The sequence below is a fragment of the Crinia signifera genome, chromosome 1, assembly GCF_055691185.1.
Source record: "Crinia signifera chromosome 1, ASM5569118v1, whole genome shotgun sequence".
Classification (NCBI taxonomy): Eukaryota; Metazoa; Chordata; class Amphibia; order Anura; family Myobatrachidae; genus Crinia; species Crinia signifera.
Window position 1 is genome coordinate 321075352 of NC_139217.1, and position 18085 is coordinate 321093436.

At 46.7% G+C, this 18085-nt stretch overlaps 1 protein-coding gene across 3 annotated transcripts in view; it reads right to left on the reverse strand.

Moving 5' to 3' along the window:
- The window catches only part of SHC3 (SHC adaptor protein 3), a 185540-nt gene that overhangs the window by 34199 nt on the left and 133256 nt on the right, over positions 1-18085 (reverse strand). For all 3 annotated transcript variants that reach the window (XM_083187450.1, XM_083187442.1, XM_083187432.1), the window contains one exon: positions 2966-3085. In XM_083187450.1, the coding sequence (XP_083043576.1) occupies positions 2966-3085 (120 nt within the window). The remainder of the gene's footprint in view (positions 1-2965; positions 3086-18085) is intronic.

An 18085-nucleotide genomic window follows, 5' to 3' on the forward strand; every position in this document is an offset into this window, starting at 1 on the left:
GTATAGGCAGCGCTACTGTCTGCATCTGGTGTGGACATTACATATAGGCAGCACTACTACTGTCGGCAACTGGTGTGGGCGTTACATATAGGCAGCGCTACTACTGTCGGCAACTGTTGTGGGCATTACGTATAGGCAGCACTACTACTGTCAGTAACTGGTGTGGGCGTTACATTTAGGCAGTGCTACTACTGTCGGCAACTGTTGTGGGCGTTACTTATATGCAGCGCTACTACTGTCGGCAACTGGCGTGGGCGTTACATATAGGCAGCGCTACTACTGTCGGCAACTGGCATGGGTGTTCAGTATAAGAAGCGCTACTACTGTCTGCATCTGGTGTGGGCATTACGCATCGCTACTACTCTCGGCAACTGGTGTTATGTATATGTAGCACTACTTATGTCGGTAACTGGTGTGGGTGTTACGTATAATCATCGCAACAGTGGGCATTATGTATAATTATAATTACGCTACTACTGTGGACATTTTGTGTAATAGGCACTACTGTGAAGCGTAATGTGAATAATGGGCACTAGGTGCTGTGCAGGGCAATAGCTAGGTGTGCACCAGTGGTGCCTTGCCCATTTGCACTGTGGGTGCATCATGTGGTCCAAGCAGCAGCAGTTATTGGTTGCCCGAGAGCTCTGATTGGCACAAAAGCTGGCGCTATATTTGAAAATCAATTCAGTGCCTCTGCAGGCTCTGCTGGGCTCAGGGCTCAGGGCTAGACTCGGCTGGATTACACAGTGAGCAGTACTGAAGACATACTGCAATGGGCACTTCTCTGGACATTGGGGGTTATTCAAATCCATTTGGTCCACTGTGCATTCGCACTTTCGGTTCACCGGGTGCACGCACCCATGACAGCGTGCAGGGGTGAAGATGGGCAGGGCTACCCCATTACCATATGGGAACGCCCAGCATTCCATGGGCATTCCTATGAGAACACTGAGCATTCTCATGGTAATGAGGCAGTGACGCGGGTGCGGGGGGCTGGCAGCTGACATCACCGGATGTCACCTGCCCACCCATATCTGTGCCAGCGTGCACGCATATGAAAGTGACTTAAAATTACGGTGTGTGGCATAATGTGTAAGCGCATCACAATGTGTGGCATAATGTAAATAGGCAGTACTGTCTAGTATTACCGCATGTGCCATAATGTGTAATGGGCATTATGGTGTTATTGATACTGTTATGTTGCCATGCCCCTTCCACATGAAGCCACGCCCCTAATTTTTGGTCCACTACCACAGTTCTCACTGTGGTAGTGGGGCAGTCACAAATTCACTCTCTGGCACAGGGCACCAAAATGTCTAGTTATGGCACTGGTGCTGTATAACATTAATAAAATGTGTACTGTGTGGCGTAATTTGAAATGAGTGTACTATTGTGTGACCATGCCCCTTCCTTGTGAGACCACACATCTTTTTATTTGTGTGCACGGTCCCTTTGTAAAGTATGAGAGGCGCACATGTAAAGTTTGCAGGAGGGCGCTGAACACCGTAGCACCGGCCCTGACCACAAATGTTTTTTCTAATGCGGGTGGGGTGATAGCAAAGCCAACATAATGTAATTGTAATTTAATTTGGCTCCTCCTCTGCCAAAGAATTGCGGTATAACGCCATGGAGGGGACTAATTATGTAAGATGTCTAGTCAAAACACTGAGCAACCGCAAATACGGCTGTTGCTGTGCTTCTTTTCCGGCTCTGAGTCCCAATATTTACAGTAAGTACAAGTGTGTGTATGAGGCATTTTTATCTATAGATGGCGCTGTTTTCATTCAGCCCAACAACGCGTCAAGATGGGGATGCGCGTCTTATTCTCAGCTAAGATGGGCAGACATGCCGCATTGTTGGGTTGAATAAAAAATGGCTCCAACTGTACTTAAAATAAATAAGTATATAATGTATATATAGTGGGGTTTTTCCCCCACCTTTAGGGGCAAAGGAATTTGATATAGATAAAGCAGCGGAACTCAGGGGCTTGTGCAAAACTTTATTTTAATATGTCACATATACTCCAGCATTTTGAGGTGTGTAACCCCTTTATCAAGATGTTGTTTTTTCTGAGGGCACCGCGGCAGTAGTGTTGTGTCAGTGGAGTGCTGGACTACTTTCTAACCTATATCTACATATATATATATATATATATATATATATATATATATATATATATATATATCTACATACTATTACCTTTAGTAAAGTTGAGGCAAGCAAAGGTGATCTAGTCAGATTGCTTCGAAAAGGGTCTGAAATCGGCCCATGTGTACGCCCCTTAAGGCTTTAGGAGGGGATCTCATAAATATGTGCCCCCTCCTTGAGAGGTGCTCTCCCTCCTCCCATTGTTCAGAATTATACATGGGCTGAAAACTTCATATACATATTTTTTAAGTATATGTATTCAAAGTAATCAGCCCTGTTTCTTCCAGTGTCCGCGGCTGAATTGTTTAGGCGGCGCAACACCCGTGACTAGGTAGAAACACATGCATCTTTTAGCTTAAAGTTCGGCAGCAATACTGATATAGTAACCCCGCCTACTGTTATGCTGGCCCTGCCCATTTTGATTTGGTGCCGCCCACATGACGCCACTTCCAGAAATTTTCCAGGGCCACTTTTGGTCCCCAATCCGCCCCTGGTCTGATGTGTGGCCAGCATAACACATATCCTAATAGAACCATGTAACTGGTATGGTTCCTCCGTGCTCGTGCTACGCAACTCCTCCAAACTGATCACACCACAGACATACTGTACAACTCCAAAGAAGACTGCATAAATGCCTTTGTTACACCTACACAGGTGCAGTGTCTGTGGGTGGGGTAGATATAGGCGTGTCCTTGATGATTATGGGGGTCAGCTGTGCTAAAACTTTTGGCCCCATATAAAGGATAATGATAAAAATAATAACCTTATTATCATTTTCTATAGGTTTAACATAAAGTAAATGGAAAAAATATTATACCTGTTTTGAATCGGGTGTCATCATGTTTAGGCTGGTAGTAGATATGTTCAGCGTAATACACATTCCTGCAAACTGGAGGTTGCTCTTTCCCAAGATGCTAGAGAGGATTTTACTCGCTGGCTGAAAAATTAGAAACAAACAAATTAACACAATGTAACGTAAAATGTAATAATACCATCCGTGCTGCAAAATAAATTTTGACTGCTATCCCCCCCTCCAAACACTACAAATGCTGTTTTGACACACACACACACACATACAAACGCACATATAAATATTTTTAAAGACAAAAGCAACACTTGCAAACTTCAGTACAAGGTGAATCAGTGGTTTATATATTCCAGCATACTATAAATGTTTTGGGGTACATGACTATCCTGTTGAAGGGGTCTGCGTACCCCGAAACATTGATAATATGCTGAAGTAAAAACCACTGATTCACTTGATTGTGTCAATTTTGTTACAAAATATGTATATGAAAAATACACAAAATATGAGCTTCTCAAACTCATCTGACTGATTCAATAATCTATTTTTACTTGAATCTTCACACAGACGCAAGAAAGTGATATTATCGCACCATTAGCAAATATATTCTTTTAACCTCACATTTGCATATTATGAGTCACACATCTTAGTTAAGTGATGCCAGGCTTCATCAGCTTTGCAAATAAACCGAGACTTACCAGATGGCTCTCATTCTATGCATTTATCCAGACACTTTTATAACAGAAATATTTTTGCATCACTACTTTTGCATAAAGAAAAGTTGTATATTTGCACAGTTTGCATTGCTGCATATGCTGGCCAGTTCCTCTGTCATCGCTAGTTGTAAATACTACTGTGCATCATTCTTACACAATCCACTTCATTTTGTTATTCAATAACTGTATTATTCAACCAGTCCTTAGCTACAGTAGAAATTCCAAAGGACTGGAAAAGTGTGAATGTCATAACACTGCACAAAAGTGGAAGCAAGGAAGATGCAAGCAACTACCGACCAGTGAGCCTCATATCAGTAGTAGGGGAATTGATGGAAAAACTCTTAAAAGAAAGAGTTGCAGATTATCTCAAATCCAGCAATTTGCATACAGTATCCCAAACAGCATAAATTTACTCTGGGAAGATCATGTTATTAACTTTTTTTGATCAAAATACCCACGTCACCAGACCATGTCTTCCAGTTCTTCATCCAAAGTTCCACGTCAGTGTCCAACCTCTTCCAGTCATCAACTTAAATTCATATTCACCCTCATTAAAATACCTTGTCCTTCCTAGTCAACTGAAGCTGCACGTAAAGACGTATTTGCGCTTTCATCTTGAAATTTATTTTTATTTTTTCTCAAATATGTTATTTGGGACTAGTATATTTGTTTTCCCTTTCTGAAAAAATCTGTAGTTAAACCTGCTTGCTTTAACCCTGTAACCTCTAGTCCTAGTGTGGTTCCTGAACCTCACAGGAACCCTTCTAAATCCACTACCCTGACAAAATGTATGAAACAGGGTAGACACATCAGGGTGGGTAAAACTAATTATTGTTGATCTAGGTAGACTCAAGAGCATGACAATTTCAGTTAATGCCATAAAATGCAAAATCATGCACTTGGGTCTCAAAAATTGAAAGGCTAAATATAGTATTCTACTGCAGAATATCACAGCTGCTTGCACTGATTTAAACTGGGTAATTATATTTTATGGTGCCCATACACATCCCGATGCGGGCATGCTTTTTCAGCTTAACTAGCACGCATTGCATTGCATGCCTTGTGTATGCCTTGTGCATGCAATGCAATGTGATAAAAAGCAAGTACAACAAGTACTTTTTGTACTGTGCGATGAAGTTCCGTAGGAGCGCACACTTCAAAGCACACATCGCACCGCCATTATCGGAGCGTGTATGGGCTCCTTAAGAATTCTACTGCAGAATATCGCAGCTGCGTGCACTGATTTAAACTGGGTAATCATATTTCAGGATTCTACTGCAGAATGTCGCTTGAAAAGAGTACAAAGCTGTTATTGTGGTTTTAACTGTGCTATGTCAAGAACTTAAAATATTAGGATAGTTTTACTGACCTTACATTTGTTAGGTCTGATAAGCACCTTTTGCTGGTGGGGAGGTGTATTGGGAGGGGCAGTTAATTCAAGATGGACATATGTTTATGTAGGCTGATATATTGAGTATAACTTGGGATGTCAGTCGTTCAGGACGTTAGGGGTCTAGTATATGAAGGGTCTAGTTTTAAAGGGTAAACTTGTGTAAGCTAGTGCAGTTCCAGAGGACTGGAGAAGAGCAAATGTAGTTCCACTGCACAAAAGCGGAAGCAAAGAAGAAGCAAGTAACTACAGACCAGTGAGCCTTACATCAGTAGTAGGGAAATTAATGGAAACACTATTAAAAGAAAGAATAGTGGAATATCTTAAATTAAACAACTTACAGGATCCAAAACAGCATGGTTTTACTGCAGGGAGATCATGCCAAACAAGTCTCATTGACTTTTTTGACTCTGTGACCAAAATTCTAGATGATGGGGGGGGGGGGGGGGGGGCTGTAGATGTGGCATATCTAGACTGTAGTAAGGCATTTGACACTGTCCCACATCGCAGGCTGCTAAATAAACTTGAATGTGTGGGATTGGATTATAAAACATTTAAATGGATAAGAACCTGGTTGCAGGATAGGAAACAGACAGTTGTAGTAAATGGAGTGCATTCTATGGAGGGACATGTTACCAGTGGAGTACCCCAGGGATCTGTACTTGGACGAGTGCTCTTTAATATCTTTGTTAGTGACATTGCAAATGGTATTGAATCGAAAGTATGCCTTTTTGCAGATGACACAAAGATATGCAACAGAGTAGACACACCAGGAGGAGTAAATCAAATGACTGATGATCTAAGTAAACTTGAGAATTGGTCAAGAGCATGGCAACTACAGTTTAATGTAAAAAAATGCAAAATTATGCACTTGGGACTCGAAAACCCAAAGGCTCAATATAGTAACAAAGGTTCCAAAATGGAAACTACTGAGGAGGAAAGAGATCTAGGAGTCACTATTTCAAGTGACTTAAAGGCAGGAAAGCAATGTAGCAAAGCAATGAGGAAGGCTAGTCAGATGCTTGGTTGCATAGGGAATCAGTAGCAGAAAAAAAGACGTAATAATGCCACTTTATAGGTCATTGGTACGGCCTCATCTGAAATACTGTGTCCAGTTCTGGAGACCATATCTTCAGAAGGATATAAATACATTGGAGAGTGTACAAAGAAGGGCAACTAAAATGGTGCATGGCCTACATCACAAAACTTACCTGGATAGACTAAAAGATTTTAACATGTATAGTTTGGAGCAGAGAAGGGAAAAGGGGGACATGATAGAAATCTTCAAATATATCAAGGGTTTTAATATAGTACAGGAGGGAAATTTTCTTCAAAGGAAAGGAAGTAATAAAACACGAGGACATGCACTGAAACTGGAGGGAGGTAGGTTCAGGGGAAATGGGATGGGTTTGAGAGTGTGGTTCCCTCTTTGTTGGTATGGCTGGTCTGCTCCAGGGTAGCACACCCTAACACTTTATTAACATTTATGTTTTTCCCTATCACATTGTATGTATTATTTTAACCACACCTTCACCTCCTTACATAGTACTTATGTGCTTCTTATTTAACACCTACTAACTTTCATTTGTGTGCTGCCCTGGAGTAGTCAGCCTGTGCCGGCATATTGGGGGCCCACACCCCAGACCCATACCCAGTGTTAGGGACCCCCAGTGACAGAGATGCCTTGACGTACGGCCTGGGGGCTTAACCCTATATCTGCAGATATATGCAACCAAGATCTCTGTATTATCTGATTATTATATGTATATTTCTCATTCAGTGTGCAATAGGGATACAAACTGTTTTTTTTCCTAACCAGATTTACCCCTCCCTGTTGGCACCTGAATGACAGACCTCTGATTGAGCAGCTTGCCAATAAAAGTGTTGTGCAGTTGAGAGAGGCATAGATGGGTCAGCATTAGGAGGGATTGCTGACACCTGAGTGCCATTGGAGAAGCCAGGGGTATCTCCAGGTAAGCTGGCTCTCAGATGTTGTAAGCCATTATCATGTGGCCTTACACTGGGCTATTAGGCCCATAAATTTGTTATTGTGCATGGGATGGGTTTGAGAGTGTGGTTCCCTCTTTGTTGGTATGGCTGGTCTGCTCCAGGGTAGCACACCCTAACACTTTATTAACATTTATGTTTTTCCCTATCACATTGTATGTATTATTTTAACCACACCTTCACCTCCTTACATAGTACTTAGGTGCTTCTTATTTAACACCTACTAACTTTCATTTGTGTGCTGCCCTGGAGTAGTCAGCCTGTGCCGGCATATTGGGGGCCCACACCCCAGACCCATACCCAGTGTTAGGGACCCCCAGTGACAGAGATGCCTTGACGTACGGCCTGGGGGCTTAACCCTATATCTGCAGATATATGCAACCAAGATCTCTGTATTATCTGATTATTATATGTATATTTCTCATTCAGTGTGCAATAGGGATACAAACTGTTTTTTTTCCTAACCAGATTTACCCCTCCCTGTTGGCACCTGAATGACAGACCTCTGATTGAGCAGCTTGCCAATAAAAGTGTTGTGCAGTTGAGAGGCATAGATGGGTCAGCATTAGGAGGGATTGCTGACACCTGAGTGCCATTGGAGAAGCCAGGGGTATCTCCAGGTAAGCTGGCTCTCAGATGTTGTAAGCCATTATCATGTGGCCTTACACTGGGCTATTAGGCCCATAAATTTGTTATTGTGCATGGGATGGGTTTGAGAGTGTGGTTCCCTCTTTGTTGGTATGGGTGGTCTGCTCCAGGGTAGCACACCCTAACACTTTATTAACATTTATGTTTTTCCCTATCACATTGTATGTATTATTTTAACCACACCTTCACCTCCTTACATAGTACTTATGTGCTTCTTATTTAACACCTACTAACTTTCATTTGTGTGCTGCCCTGGAGTAGTCAGCCTGTGCCGGCATATTGGGGGCCCACACCCCAGACCCATACCCAGTGTTAGGGACCCCCAGTGACAGAGATGCCATGACGTACGGCCTGGGGGCTTAACCCTATATCTGCAGATATATGCAACCAAGATCTCTGTATTATCTGATTATTATATGTATATTTCTCATTCAGTGTGCAATAGGGATACAAACTGTTTTTTTTCCTAACCAGATTTACCCCTCCCTGTTGGCACCTGAATGACAGACCTCTGATTGAGCAGCTTGCCAATAAAAGTGTTGTGCAGTTGAGAGAGGCATAGATGGGTCAGCATTAGGAGGGATTGCTGACACCTGAGTGCCATTGGAGAAGCCAGGGGTATCTCCAGGTAAGCTGGCTCTCAGATGTTGTAAGCCATTATCATGTGGCCTTACACTGGGCTATTAGGCCCATAAATTTGTTATTGTGCATGGGATGGGTTTGAGAGTGTGGTTCCCTCTTTGTTGGTATGGCTGGTCTGCTCCAGGGTAGCACACCCTAACACTTTATTAACATTTATGTTTTTCCCTATCACATTGTATGTATTATTTTAACCACACCTTCACCTCCTTACATAGTACTTATGTGCTTCTTATTTAACACCTACTAACTTTCATTTGTGTGCTGCCCTGGAGTAGTCAGCCTGTGCCGGCATATTGGAGGCCCACACCCCAGACCCATACCCAGTGTTAGGGACCCCCAGTGACAGAGATGCCTTGACGTACGGCCTGGGGGCTTAACCCTATATCTGCAGATATATGCAACCAAGATCTCTGTATTATCTGATTATTATATGTATATTTCTCATTCAGGGGTGTATTCACTGTTGGTCGTTAGGTCCATTCTGTCTAAAACAGCATATTTTACGCCTGAAAAAAAAGTCTAGATGAATTGTAGTATTCACTATAATTTTTTCTAGACAGTCTAAAGCATTTCACCTGTCAACTCTTTTCGTTTGCCTCGCCTGTCTAAATGAGTCATTTGGACTTTTTGTTTCACTTTGTCTAAACTCAGCCATGTTAATCTGATTTAGCCTATTCAGTGTCTGATTGTCTAAATGGATTCTACAGTTTTCAGGCAGGCTTTAGACAAAGTGAACTAGACAATTTCTTCTGTCGGGACTAGTCTACAAAACATAAAATATTATTTAATTTATGTAGTTTTTTTAATTAATCAATGTCATTTATTGTCATTTTGCTTATAAATACATTATGTATGTTTATTATTGTCCATATGAATATATTTAGATTTTTTTCATTATTTTTTTTTACTCTACCCATGTAGCATTGTGTTTTACTGCAGTGTTGTACCCATGTGATGTTTTTACCCAGGATTCTGTTATCCCTCACTCCCATTTTGAGACGTAAGGCCCCCATACACTAGGGCGACTTCCCCCTGAGCTTCCCCGGCTGCTCCCCGGGCGAGCTTGATTAGATTGGCACTTGATGTGCCATTTTTTACATTTGATAAATCGTCTCGATTTATCACATGTAAAAAACCCGGGGAGCAGGGGGGGGGGGGGGGCTACAGAGCAGGGCTGCTGGTGGGAGCAGGGGGGGCTGGGGACGCTGCGGGGGACACAGGCGGGTGGTCGGACGTGCAGCAGGTCCGACCACCCGACGCAGATCCGATGCGCATGGGACCGCGCATCGGATCTGAGGGGACATCAAAACTAGCCGATTTTGGTCCGATTTCGGCCAGATCCGACTGATCTGGCCGAAATCTGACCAAAATCGGCTAGTGTATGGGGGCCTTTACTATTCCAAAGATTTACAAAACTAATAGGTGTCCCCCGTATTTTGAGAACCAGCACCAGGCCCAACCAGCCAGCAGGGTAATGCCACAGCCGGGTGACACTTATTATACAAGGTCCCGTGGCCGAAGCATTAAACTACTGACCGGTCAGCCTGGGCAGGGGTCCTGGAGAAGGGATCCTACCCTCCAGAACTTACCTGCCCAGGCTGAAGCCTGGTGCTGTCCCCGGTGCCCCTGGGCAGTGGCTGATGTTGTGTAAAAAATAAAAATAACCATTGGGTTCTGCTGTGGAACTATGAGTCCCAGCAAGCTTGGTCCGCATACTGGGACTTGGAGAACCACAAGTTCCAGCATGTGGCCCATTAATGGGCTTGCTGGGACTCTTAGTTCCACAACAGAACCAATAGTTAAATAAAAACACAGACACTTGAAAAATAAAATTTTATTCACACAGAGCCCATTCACGCAAATACTTACATATCTTGATAGTAGTTCGGTCCCCTTGCCCAGTAGAAATCCAGTACGGGTACCTGTGTAGGAAAACCATACTCACCTGGGTCCTCCGGTGTAGATCAAATCCTTTTCGTTACAAAGTAGGCATCCACGGCACTTTGCAAAAAAACACATTACACCCCCCCCCCCCCCGAATTGCGCTATTGTCTGCCTATTTGCCAATCAGGATTCGCAAGGCCGCTAGGCGGCCAATAGTGCTATTCAGCTGCAGGAATATGCAGGAGGGTAAAGGAGGGCAGCAGGAGGGTGACGGAGGGCAGCAGGGGGGTGACGGAGGGCAGCAGGGGGGTGACGGAGGGCAGCGGGTGGGTGAAGGTGGCTAGCAGGGGGGTGAAGGTGGGCAGCAGGGGGGGGTGAATGTGGGCAGCAGGGGGGGTGCAGGTGGCTAGCAGGGGCGGTGCAGGTGGCTAGCAGGGGCGGTGCAGGTGTGCAGTAAGTGGGCAGCCGGTGGTCAGCAGGTGGGCAATGGGGGTGAAGGTGGGCAGCAGGGGGGTGAAGGTGGGCATCAGGTGGGGCAGCTTAAAGTCAGCCCAGTGAGTTAGGACATGAAGGCAGGCAGCAGGTGCTGGGCATGCAGGCCAGCTGGACATCGGTGGCCGGCATGTAATGCGGTCCTGACTGCTGCAGCCTGCCAGTGAACATGGGGGTGCCCGCTGCTCAGTCATTAGAGGGTGTATGTTCACATGGGAGATTAGAGGCACAGCTTGGCTGCCAACTCTCTTTCCCCCTTCCAGGCAGCCACACTGACAGCCTTGCACTGTGGGGGGGGGGGGGGTGTTCGGGGATCACCGCTGAGAATGCAGAGGGGGCAGGCGGCAGGGATATGGAACACCAGTTGTCCGCCTGCCTGCCGCCCACCCTGCATATAGTATTCCCCCTGCGTGCTGCCCTGGAATGTCACTGAGCTGTCCCCATGCCTGCCAGGTGCCCGCTCTCATCCAGCCACCTGCCCGCTGTCCCCCTGCATACCTGCGTGTATGCTCTCTGGTCCCCATCCACTGCGTGCTGCCCTGGAGTGTCACAGGGCTGCCCCATGCCTGCCAGGTGCCCGCTCTCTGCCAGCCCCCAGCCCGCTGTCCCCCTGCATACCTGCGTGTATGCTCACTGGTCCCCATCTACTGCGTGCTGCCCTGGAGTGTCACAGGGCTGCCCCATGCCTGCCAGGTGCCCGCTCTCAGCCAGCCCCCCGCCCGCTGTCACCCTGCATACCTGCGTGTATGCTCGCCAGTCCCCATTCCAGAGGTGCCTGGATAGCGGCACTGACAGCCGTATAAGTAATGAGAGCTTTGTATGCTCTCCGGTCCCCGCTCCAGAGCTGCCGGGATAGCGGCACTGACAGCCGCATAAGTAATGAGAGCTGTGTATGCTCTCCGGTCCCCGCTCCAGAGCTGCCGGGATAGCGGCACTGACAGCCGCATAAGTAATGAGAGCTCTCATTACTTATGCGGCTGTCAGTGCCGCTATCCCGGCAGCTCTGGAGCGGGGACCGGAGAGCATACACGCAGGTATGCAGGGGGACAGCGGACGGGGGGCTGGAGGAGATCAGGCACCTGGCATGCATGGGGACAGCACTGCCGCTGTTACATTCCAGGGCAGCACGCAGGGGGCAGCTCCCGGGGGACACCTTAAAGGCTGGATGTATTCCCCGGCGGCCGGGCAGCGGGCGGAGTGGGAGCCAGAGCCTTGCTAGGACGGAGGGAAGGATGGAATGGGAGCAGGGGAAGTGTCCAGCTAACTCCCCTGCACATGGATAGAAGTAGGGGAGTTAGAAGAAAGCAATAAAAGTTTACTCTACATGCACACTGCAACAGCACACCTCTGTGTCACTGCACTGGACTACAGGCGAATTGGACATGCCCCCTTTCGCCTCATAGGTGTTTTAACGCCAGGAGGCCTTCCGCCCTGTATTCACACTGAATACAGTAATTGGTGAAAAGGTGAAATCCAATCCGCCTGTCTAGCTGATGTAAAAGCTAGAACAGGCAGAACTGGATGTCCTAACGACGGACCCTGAATACAGCCCTCAGTGTGCAATAGGGATACAAACTGTTTTTTTTCCTAACCAGATTTACCCCTCCCTGTTGGCACCTGAATGACAGACCTCTGATTGAGCAGCTTGCCAATAAAAGTGTTGTGAGGTTCAGGGGAAATGTTAGAAAGAATTACTTCACAGAAAGGGTAGTGGATAAGTGGAATAGCCTCCCATCAGAGGTGGTAGAGGCTAAGACAGTAGAACAATTTAAACATGCTTGGGATAGGCATATGAATATCCTTACAAAGAAATAAGGATTAAAAAGGGTTGAAATTACCTGAAGGGTAAAAAAAAGGGGCAGACTAGATGGGCCAAATGGTTCTTATCTGCCGTCAAATTCTATGTTTCTATGTAAGCTTTAAATTAATAGCAGCATTATACCGGCGCTAAACCAAAGAAAACCAGAAGGCAAACAAGACACCTACTTCTGAAGGACTGTATTTAAACCACAAAACTCAGGAACACCATGTGGCCTCAACTCACCTTTACAATCAGAACACCTGGACCAGGCCCACAACCCCTATGGCTGACCACACCAGGACTAACCCCAGCCCTACCCCTCATGGTGAGCATCATGCTGTGAGGGGAAGCACCAGGGCCAGCCTATGTATCAGAATTTCTCCCATACTTGAATGTGCTCCCCACTTTCTCATAACCACCTGTACTGCTCTAATGAGACCAAGACATTGATGAGTCTATGAAAATGATTTCTAAATATTTCCCTTTTGTCAGTCCCCTGCAAAGGTGTTTTCATGTCTCCCCCACTATGTTCTAATCCTGTAATGTGTACCGCCGCAGATTGCACACCCTGCCAGCCCTGACCTATGCAGTGCACCCAGATTGTTGCCTTAGATGTGGGTCACGTGGATGTTTCTGTGCAGGGTTTATCATACTACTACTATTTGCTTTCCAATATGTGAATTGGATCCTTGTATGGATAGCTTCCTACAGTGAAACCTTCGTAGTGCGCCCACTATGGCTGCCTCATCTGGTGCACTAGTGGGTGGGATAAAAAATACATGGGCCTGAGTATACACTGAAATCACCTATTTTGGGTAATTTCTTTTAGGGGTAATCTATTCCACCCAGGGAATAGATTGCTACGCAGAGTGCCTAAAATGGCTGCCACAGCTGGTCCCTTGTCAGGGTGGAGTACACAACCCATGGAAGTTATTATCCAAAATGCTGCACCAACCCTGCATTATGCTTACTGTGTGCCCAAGGGTTTATTTTGTCTGTGACTTGTCTGTTACTGTACTACCAACATCCTCTGTATTATGCTCACTGTTTTAATGTCTGTAAAGCGCCTTGAGCCCTGTTGGAGAAAGTGCGCTAAATAAATTAACTTACTTACTTACTAGTATTAATAGCACTATATTAGAAACTACTAATGAGGAAAGATAACTTAAAGGCAGATAAGTAATGTAACGGGATACGGTCATACTGTTTACAGCATTTAGGTCTACAAGCATTAGGTCTACACCACTGGGTCGACCTGCATTTAGGTCGCCATGCATTTAGGTCGACATGACTGAAGGTCGACAGGGTCATTAGGTCGACTTTTATCAGGTCGACGGGGTCATTAGGTTGACATGGGGAAGGTCGACAGGCAAAAGGTCGACATGGGGTCATTTGACTGTTTTATGAGTCGACATGTGCCGACAGGCGGTATTTTATGCCCTACCATCCACTAGGGCGTGGTGGGAGACTAAAATAGTCAGCGAGCCATGCGAGGGGACACGGTGCTATGTTGACTCTGTCGACGCTTGAAAAAAAAACCCACCATGTCGACTTTTTCACTGTCGACCTAATGACCCTGTCGACCTTATACCTGTAGACCTAATGACCCTGTCGACCTAACACCTGTCGACCTAATGACCCTGTCGACCTAATGACCCTGTCAACCTAACCCATGTCAACCTTCAGTCAGGTCGACCTAAATGCACGTCGACCTAATGGTGTAGACCTAATGCTTGTAGACCTAAATGCAGTCTGACGAATGATCCCATTCCAATGTTACAAAGCAATAAGTATGGGAAGTCATATGCTTGGTTGCATAGGAGCAGAATCAGCACCAGAAATAAAAAAATAATAATACCACTTGTGACAAGAAACACATAAACTGGATCAGATGAAGTCTTGGTCTTTATTTTTTCAGCAGGTGAATAGCATACCAATTATTCAGCAGAGCAAGAACGGTTATAGCATTGCAGCATTCAGGTGTCAGCATAGTACAAACACTCAAGAAAGCTCCAGTGGTCCCTACTATAGCCCACAAGCCCACACCCCGGCCTATCACTTCAGCAGCTATTACACCATCAACGGCAATGACCCTCTGCCCTGGAAAAACTTATATCAAGATAGCACAGGTGCTGCTTAATCAGCCTAACCCAGATCACATCAGTTAGGAAACATGCTCTGGATCTAACTGTCCTCCTCAGGGCCGGCGCTACCCGCTCAGCACCTCCTGCAAAGCAGGTAGACGCCGGCCCGAGAGGCGCTCCCCCCTCCACCTTCCACTGACGCTGCTGCTGCCGATTCAAGTGTCACTGTCGCAGCTGTAGGGGGCACCTGGCTCCGTGCACCGCTGCTCTCACTCCTCCACAACGGCCATGTCGTCACCCTCCTGTCTGCACACTATTTCCAACTCAGCACTGCAGCTCCTCAGTCAGGCACGCACGCTACACAGTGCAGCCTGCAGAGCGCCGAGCCTAGAACACAGAGGGGGAGCGCCGACATCATCAGAGTGTTCCCCCTCTGTGTCCTAGGCTCGGCGCTCTGCAGGCTGCACTGTGCTGTGTGCGTGCCTGACAGAAGCAGCCTGACTGAGGAGCCGCCGCGCCGAGTTTGAAACAGTGTGCAGGCAGGACTGGTGATGCTGTGCCACTGTGACTACATCACTGTGGCTGTACATCGGGAGAGCAGAGAGCTGTCAGCCTGGCCAGGGGTCAGGACTCTGCTACTTCCTGGAAGCTAGCCCCGCCCACCACTGACTGAGCTCCGTGAGGCCAGCTACAGCTTTGCAGCTCTTCTTCCTGTGGTGAGTGCTGTGTATCCTGGGGGAGTCAGGGGCTGTATATAATTTGTGTGACTGGGTGTAATACAGTGGTGTGTGTGCTGGGGCTGTATATTATGTGTGTATGGCTCTGTAATATAATTCAGTGATCTGTGTGCTGGGGCTGTATATAATGTGTGTGGGGGAGGGGGGGACTCTGATGTGTGTGCTGGGGGCTGTATATAATGTGTGTGGAGGAGGGGGGGACTCTGATGTGTGTGCTGGGGGCTGTATATAATGTGTGTGGGGGAGGGGGCTCTGTAATGTAATACAGTGATCTGTGTGCTGGGGCTGTATATAATGTGTGTGGGGGAGGGGGGGACTCTGATGTGTGTGCTGGGGGCTGTATATAATGTGTGTGGAGGAGGGGGGGACTCTTATGTGTGTGTGCTGGGGGCTGTATATAATGTGTGTGGGGGAGGGGGCTCTGTAATGTAATACAGTGATCTGTGTGCTGGGGCTGTATATAATGTGTGTGGGGGAGGGGGGGACTCTGATGTGTGTGCTGGGGGCTGTATATAATGTGTGTGGAGGAGGGGGGGACTCTTATGTGTGTGCTGGGGGCTGTATATAATGTGTGTGGGGGAGGGGGGCTCTGTAATGTAATACAGTGATGTGTGTGCTGGGGGCTGTATATAATGTGTGTGTGGGGGGAGAGGGGGGACTCTGATGTGTGTGCTGGGGGCTGTATATAATGTGTGTGGGGGAGGGGGGCTCTGTAATGTAATACAGTGATGTGTATGCTTGGGTCTGTATATAATGTGTGTGGGGGGCTCTGTGTGTAATGTAATTCATTGATGCGTGTACTGAACTAGCTGCGGGTATTTGTATAATGTAATATAATAATGTGAGTATTGAATGTAATATGGGGGTGGATGTATGTAATGTATCATAGTGGTGTGTATACGGGGTGTAATATGGGGGGATGTGTGTTATGTAATGGCAGTGTGCACTTGCTGTAGTATGGGGGGAGGGATCCTCTTGCAACCTGTGGAGAGACTCCCAGGCCAATGCAGAGTTTTCTGTTGCCCAGAAAGCCACATAATTCTACTGGATTAACCCACTGCCATCGCAAATATAGGTCATCTGGATGTTCCAGAGTCCCCACTGCCCCGTCGGATAGAAAGAGGCCGGGCACTGCAGAGTTAGGAGTAGTGGAGGCCGTGCCTGGAAGCCGTACCCTTACTCTGGCACTGTGCCTGTAGCAGTTCCTCAAACTGCAGCAACAGGTGGGGGTCTCTCAGAGTGGGGATTCCGTGCCCATGAGCTCCCCTCCTCAAGCCAGCTCTGCCAACTGTTTCACCTTTCTAATTTTATTTAGGTGTAAGAAAATCAGCTGAAGAATTCAAATTGGTGCAGCACAGGTCTCCTGGATCCTCAATGGTTATTGGTATGTGCGGGGTGAGACTGGTCCGTCCAAGGTGAGCAGCCATCTTACTGCATACAGCAGCTGTCTAGGTTCCTCCCTCTTTCTCTCTCAGATTCTCCGCTATCCGTCTCACACTCTCCCTCTATCTCACACTCACACACACTCTCCTCTAACCCTCTCACACTCTCCCTCTATCTCACACCCACACTCTCTCTCACACACTCTCCTCTAACCCTCTCACACTCTCCCTCTATCTCACACCCACACTCTCTCTCACACACTCTCCTCTAACCCTCTCACACTCTCCCTCTATCTCACACCCACACTCTCTCTCACACACTCTCCTCTATCCCTCTCACACTCTCCCTCTATCTCACACTCTCACACACACTCTCCTCTAACCCTCTCACACTCTCCTCCCTCTTTCTCACACCCACTGTTTCCCTCTCTTTCACACCGACACACTTGTTCTCAGATTCTCCTCTATCCCTCTCACACTCTCTCCCTCTATCTTACACCCACACTCTCTCTCACACACACAGTGAGGGAGTGTATGTGAGACACACGCTCTCTCCTAATCTCACACATCCTCTCACACTCCCTCTCTCAATACTTTCTCTCTCCCTTTCACACTCATTCTCTCCCTCACATCCACTCTCTCCCTCTGTCTCACACTCTATCCCTCCCTCTCACACTCTCTCCCTGGCTCCCTCTCTCTCACACACACACACACACACACACATAGGCAGAAAAGTTTTCTTTCAAATGTTTAGTGCAGTGCTACAGTCAGCAACACCCACATCTGACCCAGGCCCAGAGTGTTCCACAGTTTTCCTCTGCCACTGCAGGACACACACTGCAGTGGCGATAGGTACACCCACAAGTGAAGTTAGACACGCTGGGCGGAGCATGACACACCCTCTCAGCGGCACAATGCATTTTTCGAGCATTCAAAATCTCCCTGAAACTAGTTTTCAAAAGTAGGCAAGTATGAAGTACATGTGTGGAGAAGTGAGAGCAGCAGAGGCAGCAATGGGTATGGTACTCAAAAATAAACAAAATGTATCCCAACAAAGAGGGAGGGGGAAATTGCTAGGTACCTATACACAATGCTGTTGTCATTTTATGAAGCTGATACAGATATTACTGTACCTGTTCAGATTGTCTTTCAAGCAAGAAACTCTAGGTCACTACAATTCAGTAACAGTGGAGGGGGAGATAGCTAGGTACATATATACGTACATACATGTTACTGTATCATGATGGATGTAATATATGTGCTGGGTCGATCCCCCAGGGATCACCAGCGCTGAGAGCATCAGGCGCTGCAGCTGGGAATCACCATAAACATCTATGCACTGTTAAGCC